This window comes from Cupressus sempervirens, chromosome 2 (genome assembly GCF_028749045.1).
Source record: "Cupressus sempervirens isolate cs-2001-9-10 chromosome 2, ASM2874904v1, whole genome shotgun sequence".
NCBI lineage: Eukaryota > Viridiplantae > Streptophyta > Pinopsida > Cupressales > Cupressaceae > Cupressus > Cupressus sempervirens.
Window position 1 is genome coordinate 290,976,773 of NC_143119.1, and position 7,741 is coordinate 290,984,513.

General features: G+C 34.1%; 1 protein-coding gene across 4 annotated transcripts in view; it reads left to right on the top strand.

The window, feature by feature from the left end:
- LOC149572212 (DEAD-box ATP-dependent RNA helicase 17-like) overlaps window positions 1-7,533 on the top strand; it is a 154,997-nt gene extending 147,464 nt beyond the window's left edge. For all 4 annotated transcript variants that reach the window (XM_089813467.1, XM_089813469.1, XM_089813468.1 and 1 more), the window contains 2 exons: window positions 5,904-6,156; window positions 6,844-7,533. In XM_089813467.1, coding sequence (XP_089669593.1) covers window positions 5,904-6,156; window positions 6,844-7,086 — 496 coding nt within the window. In that variant the 3' untranslated portion in view covers window positions 7,087-7,533. The remainder of the gene's footprint in view (window positions 1-5,903; window positions 6,157-6,843) is intronic.
- The last annotated feature ends 208 nt before the right edge of the window (window positions 7,534-7,741 follow it).

Below are 7,741 nucleotides of genomic sequence, written 5' to 3' on the forward strand. Positions count from 1 at the left end.
CACACACCAAGTTGAATGCCAAGAGTTAGAAACTCATGCTTGCTGGATATAGTAGTCTTCATAAAGCCTACTGCTTGATCATCATTGGGATATCTTGTCTCCTGTAGAGTTGTGGTGTAGTCTTTGATGAGAAGCGAGGACCATTGATGTTCATTTCTCTTGTTCCTAATCTTGTAGACCAGCCTATGAAGGCTCATGATTTGGGAGTTAGGCTTCCATTAGGTCCACCTGATGGGAGGGCTCCAATAGCTCCAGTTATACTAGTGATCTTTGTACAGACACCTCTAGCTTCTTCTATTGGATCACCCAAATTTGTAGATGCTTCACCTGAGCTTGATCCAGATTCTCTTCTAATGAGGAACTTGATTGCCGAGTATCTCCTGATACTAATGTTGGTCATTCTCCTCTCCGACCTAAGTGGTGGGCTAAGACATTGATCTTCGTGCTGATGAGCTCATTGATGGGAGAAATGCTCAGAAAAAGAGAAAACCGACAAAGTTTGTTAACTTTTCTCTCATAGCCAACATTCATAGTGTTTGAACCTCAAATTTATTCCGAGGCTAAAGAAATTCCAGAGTGGGAACATGCCATAACATCTAAACACTATAGCCTATTCTAGAGTAACACATGGGTCCTTTATGATCTTCTATCAGGGAAGAAACCAATTGGTAGCAAATGGGTTTACAAAATCAGATACAAATCTGATTGTACTTTGGATAAGTACAGACCTCGTTTAGTTGCAAAGGGCTTTTCTCAACGTCAGGGCATTGATTATGAAGAGACCTTTTCTCCTACTATAAAGATGAGCTCAATTAGATTAGTCCTAGCCATGGCAGCACAGTTTTACTGGAAGGTCCATTAGATGGATGTCAAGAGTTCTTTCGTGGATGGTGACCTACAAGACGCAACCTCCTAGTTTCAAGGTTGTTGGTAAAGAATATCAGGTTCTCAGATTAGTGAAAGCTCTCTATGGCTTGAAGTAGGCCCATCGAATGTGGTACATGAAAATTGATAAGTACCTCAATGATCAAGGCTTCCAGTGGAGTTCTTCAAATTCAAATTTGTACATCAAGACTACTAATAGTAACATCATAATTCTAGTTATTGATGTGGATGATTTGATCATCACTGGCAGTTCAACATCTCTGATTTAGGGAATCAAATAGAATTTATGATAGTCTTTTGATATGACTATCCTTGGGCTCGTGCATTATTACCTAGGTGCTGAGATTTGGCAATAGTCTTTTGGTATATTCATCTCTAAATCCAAATATGCCAAGGATCTGTTTGATAAATTTTGTATACATGATTGCAAGCCTGCATCTACACCCATGGAGAAAGGTTTCAAGTTATCAGCCAAATCTGATTCTCTTCCTGTTGATGATACTACATACAGGCAACTAGTAGGCAATCTCATTTACCTCTCTGCTACTTGGCCTGTTATCAGCTTCGCAGTCAACTACATCTCACATTTTATGACAGCTCCTAAGGCTGATAATTGGATGTAAGCAAAGTGTGTGCTCCAATGTGGAGGGCACTACAAATTATGGACTTCTTTACTCTCGGAGTTCTGATCCTAGACTCAGTGGGTTCACAAATTCAGATCAGAACTCCGAGAGTTCTGATCATACCTTTCAATTTCTTTGAGATAATATATTTTATGAAATATATAATCCCGCCTTTATAAGCGCACCTTATCTTTGTGGACACATAGTTAATATTATATCTGTTTTTTAATTATTCCTTTTTGGAAATACTACTTCCAGCCATCTGCATAGAATTGCTCATATTATATCATTGTTCTGAGGTATAGTTTAATTGTTCGCTGGCCTTCTGACAAACTCTGAGTTTTCAAACAACTGCTAATTGTAATTGCTGAATGTATTGTTTATTTTGACTAAATTCTTCGGTTGCATAAATATATGAAGGCATAACTTTATATTCCAGTAGTCTTTAATTCATATTCGATAGTACCAAGCTTGACGTGGCTATGAGACCTATTCCGAAACATACATCGCAGTTGTCCTTGCTGGGTGCTGATTCCGTCCGTACACAAGCTTGCCAGTTGTGTATAAGTATATGCTCAAACTTTGTTTATGAGTTTTGTATGTCTCGCTGCTCTAGGTTTGACCATTACCACTATAGCTGCCGTCCATACATCTTTTTATTGCTTCGCATCTCATCATTTTGGGTGGACTTCTCTTACCTATATACATACATTGCATTCGATTTGTCTTTTTACATGCGATCTTTGTCTTTACCATTTTTGCTTACTCCAGTATACTTGCTGCTTGATATGATCTATCATTCAAATACCTCTGTGAAGTTGACTTCATAATTTCATTTTTATGATGAAATCACTGCTGTAAAACTTTCATCGGGCTCCTTGACCAAATGCATCTATATTTTCTGATTTGTATGAGCTTTTTATAACTCCAACATACTCACCGGGTTTCCATGGTTGACTTCAGAACTTAGGCGTTACATCATTGCATAGATTTCATACTCCTGTTTGCTTGTTATACATGATACTTGTTTATTATTCATTTTATTATTGTTGCCAGGCTCTATCTTCGTATATACATTGTGACACTTCCGATTCATCATTTATTATGTTCTTGCTTATTATACGTTCTTTCTTATTACTTCTGGTTTCTGGACTTCAGGCTAAATCTGTACACATGATATTCTTGTGCGTGACTCCTTGTATGTGACCCTGTCTAACATTGCTACTTGGTCTTAAAAATGTCTCATATAACTTGTACAAGTTCATTTGTCTTTTCCTTTTAATATCAAGACATATATAATAGATTAATAAATCTATCTATATATTGTTTAATCTGATGTATATGTACTGCTGTAATATCTTATATAATTGTATATGAATCAGAAATAGTTCTCATATTCATAGTTTTGGCTTGAGATTGAGACTTCCAATCTTCTCTGTATATTAATCTTAGTAATTGTATCTTCTTGATCATTTTGTTTATGTCTTTGATTGTAGCAGGTCCAACATATATCATTGACTTGGATTATAGACTTCATGTATGTATATATCATTAATACATTTCTTTCAAACATTATATCCTTATTTGCATGCTTTCTCATTACTTGATACGTCTTCAAATATCAGTGACTTGACATCAATGACAATTTCTAGCAACATTGTTCTAAAGACCTTTGACATCAATGACAATGTTTCCATCACAACACACATAAGGAGTGATAATGAAGGAAAATAGAAGGGTAGATATTTGGAAAAAGAAGGCAATGAGTATTAAAAGATTAAGACAAACATAACCTGCGAGAGGGAAGATAGGAATAAGGCAGCGACCAATGTGTTAGGAGGTAAGGGTACCAAGCGGGGGAATTAAGTATAACTCTGGATTATATGGGGAGAATATGATTTGACTCAAGCATTAAAAGGAATTGATTTATTAGGAGAAACAACTGTCGCCTAATTCCATAAGTAAAGTTCATGTGGAAGAATATAAGCGGGTAAGGTTACGAATTTATTTCATTTTACATTACTTTATGGTATTTTATAGAGATTTATTTATGTTATATTCATTTATATATAGAGATGTAAATTTTCACATATAATTTGAAAAGGAATAATGTATATGGTGATTATATATATTCTCTAAACAAATATTTATGAATATAAGAGTGAATATAGATTGAAAATTTTGCTTTAAGAAAATTATGTGTTGAAAATATAGATTGATTTATATACATAGAAGATTGAATATATGAATATGTGTTCAAACACATATATTTAAATTAGGTATTATCAATATTTTATTGGAATGATATTATCATTATGTAAAATTATTTTGGTATTTTAATACATACTTTAAGAGCTATATGCCATGATCTTTCCCTCCGAGAATATTATTGCACGAAAAGGGAGATTGATTTCAGACTCAAAGGGAGTTTGACACCTCTTCAAAAGTAACATTGGATGAGCAGTTATGGAGATTGATATTCTGAGGGAGTTTGAAAGTCCATGTTTTTAATGGGCCTGCCACCTGTGTACATCATGAGGAAGTGATGACTTCCGAATGATTATCACTTGTATTTGCGGAAGTCACTGAAAGGTGATGATCTTACAATTACTTAATTTTCTATTATGATGGATATCTTACGATGTCTATGCAGATCATGAGGGGTTATACTTTGCATGGTGGATGTTCAAACGATAAGCATTATGAGGTGGTGCGTGCACGTACCATATGAACATTTTGAGTACATGGTGAATGTTATGCAAATTGATGTTTAGGAGGCCACTACACAGAGTACTTCGTGAATATCTTGGGACTCAACATTCAGGAGGCTAGTGCTCAAAGAGTACGTGGTGAATCGGCATTCAAGAGGCCATTACTCCCAATATCTTTATATTACATTGAGGTAATATATGGTCTTGTGTTTGTCCTCCCTAACTAAGAGGGAGTGTTAATACGATTGCAATTTTAGTCGGATAAAACTCACTATATATATATATGAGATATATTACATATATGTGATATTTATATATATACAAATATATACATATCTATGTGTGTGTTAAATAACAAACTATTGTATTAAATTTTAATGAATAGACATGTCCCGTGAAGGGCCATGTCTATCCATATTTCATCTTATATAAGAGAGATGGCTGCCATTTGGAAAGTACATACCAAAAATAATGGCAATACTGTTACATTTGCAGCGATCCTCAGAAACACAACATATTTTTGAGTTAATCTTAATTTATCCATATTTCATGGATGGTCAAGAATCTCATGTAGGTACCTGTAAAACGATTGCCAACATCATTGCAATCTACACAGTAATACTCCTGTTATAATCTTTATCATCATCATTCAGTAATGAAGGAACATTGTGTTACCAGGGAATCACAGCTTGAAAATGAAGTCTTACAATTTTAAGTACCACCTTCAACCTTCTGTTTAGGGAGTAGATTTCTCAAGTTTTCTGTGTATTTGCACAATTGTTACCAAATGAAGAAAAACAAAAGGTACTCACTCAGCAGCTGTATGATGTTAGAGCGCACTCTATTTTATAGATGATTTTGAAGTATTTCGGCACCTTTAGTGCAAAAATTAATTAACAGATGGAAAACTCAAAAAACTATAGCTTGCACCTATATTTCTGTTGATGTTGTCCAGCAGAACAGAAGCCATAGAATTTGTCTGGGAGAAAATTTGTCCAATGCTAGCCTCAGATAAAACTTTGCAAATGCCACTTTCAAAGAATGCTAAAATATAATGCGCTGACACAAATATGCTTAGGAGTCGGAACTAAAAAAAAAAATCATTTACATCATATTATTTTAGAACCAATTTGTATTTAGTTTTACCTTAATATTGGAATCCTTGAAATTTTTGTAATTATACATATAATGCTTACAACTATCTATTACAAGTACTAGTAGCTTCTTTTTATAGCTTCAAGTGGTTCTATTCCAGAAGATGCATATAAGCTACATCTGTAATTTGATGATTGGAACATCATTGTAGATTGAGCTCTATGTTAATTGTTTTTAAAATGTTGGTCTGTTTGTGGAAGAATAAAAAATCAACTAGTTGTGGAGCAAAGTTGTTAACCAATGCCTGAAACTGGGATGCTCAGCAAAGAACCACACATTTGAAGACTTGGGGGCCCCATTTAAAGAGTAATTTGAGATTTTTGTCTTGTGTAGTACTTGTATGCAATTTTACCATTCGGAAGGACATTTTCTCTGTCTCGTTTTTTGTAGCTACAATTTTTTCAAGATGCTTTTTTTGTTTGTAATTTAGTATTTACTGAACTAATGTGAATAACATTGCCTCTCTTCTTGCTTACTGCTTATTATGGATAATTTTCTTAGAGTTGATTGAATTTTCTATAATTTGTAGGGTTGGCAGAACAGCTCGTCTGGGCCAAAAGGGGGAAGCTATATTATTTTTGCAGCCTATTGAGTTGGATTATTTGAAAGAATTACAGAAACATGGTGTTCCTTTAAATGAGCTTTCAGTTAAAAAGATTCTAGATCATATCCGGGTGAATGGAATAATGAAAAATCATAAACAGGGTAAATGGACCACACTTGAGATGCATCCTAGGGCATTGTCTTTGCAGAAGGCCCTGGAATCATTCATTATGGCAGAGGTATTTTGTACATGTATATATGCTGTTCTATTTGATTATAATTAACTTGCTTATTGTTTACATGCTTAATTCAATTTATTGTGTTTGGAATCTATAAAAAACTGACTCTTAATTCCACCCTTATTTCTGTAAAGTAAGTTTTCAAATATGAATGACAATAATAATAGTTACACAATGTAACAGAGCACTTAATAGAGAACATGAGAACTAGGGACAGGAATAGCATCCTTTAAGGGAAATGGCATGAGTTGAAATGTACCCTTGGTGTTATTTTTGCTATTATTTTTTCAGTTCACCTTGTAGAAAAACTCATTAAAACTTGAAAGAAATTGTATAAATAACCATTTCCTGTATCCAATAGTTTTTTGAAAGGTTGCTTTACAAAATGGCAGGCAATGTAGTTTCATATTGCAACAGGGTGCTTTTTAGGGAACATTAGAGTCCTGTACAAGAACATAGAACCTTTAAAATATAGAACATTCTCTTTGTATATGTTGTCTTTGGTGCAAACTTGAATATGCGGTTTTGCTGCAATATCAGTTTCTATCTTGCAGCTTATCGAAAATATGTATTCATGAACACATTTTGATTCATGATTTTGTAATTTTTGATTAATTCTATTACTTGATTTGTACTTTAGAATTCTTTTGTTTTACTGTAGGTCATAATTGATGTTTTCACATGCAGGGAAGCATGAAACAGCTTGCAAAAGATGCTTTCTGTTCTTTTGTACGTGCATATGCTGCTCATCGAGGGGATCTCAAAAGGATATTTCAGGTGAAGAAACTTCATCTGGGCCATGTGGCAAAGAGCTTTGGTCTTAAGGAGCAGCCATCCTTGGTTGGAAGATCGTTCAACAAGCAAAATAAGAAGAGGGAGAAGAGTCAAATGCATAACAAATGGTCGAAAAAGAAGAGGCGTGTCACCTGAGTTGGGTCTCTACATCTCTCTATGTATATTGCAGATCATTGTATAAGAAATAATTTTCATTAGATCACGAGCGTAATATCAAATCCGATAGTAAATACTTTGACCGACATTCCAAAAATGAGAAAGCATGTTTTTTCATTTCGGATGAAAATTAGCATTTAAAATAGTATTCATTTACAAAGTTTTCTTTGCAAATCATTTTGGCAGAGAACTGAATTTTGGATTATATTTACAGTTAAATGATTAGTTAACCTCATGCTTTAACTTCAACTACGCTGCACATGCCCACCCATTATTTAGGCACGAGTTTAGCTGCGTAGTTCAGTTGCTCTTGGTCTTATGACTGTTGCTTAATAAGGATTGCCCAGTAACTATGATATTTATATCAACTAGCAGTTGTGCGTATAAGTATGAGCAAGATTAACCGATTGGAATTTTTTGTGAGAAGAGGTTGTAATTCATAAATAATTTTTAAAAAAACATTTACATTTAAATCTAGTTAGAAAATGAAGAGGACAATTACAATAAGCATAGTGCCAAATTGTAGATCCAAGTATTTTTTAAATTAATCATATCTTCTAATGGTAAATGTTAACAGCCTAAACAATTGTGATTAGACAAATCACAATACCACTATTTTATATTGTGCTGGTTA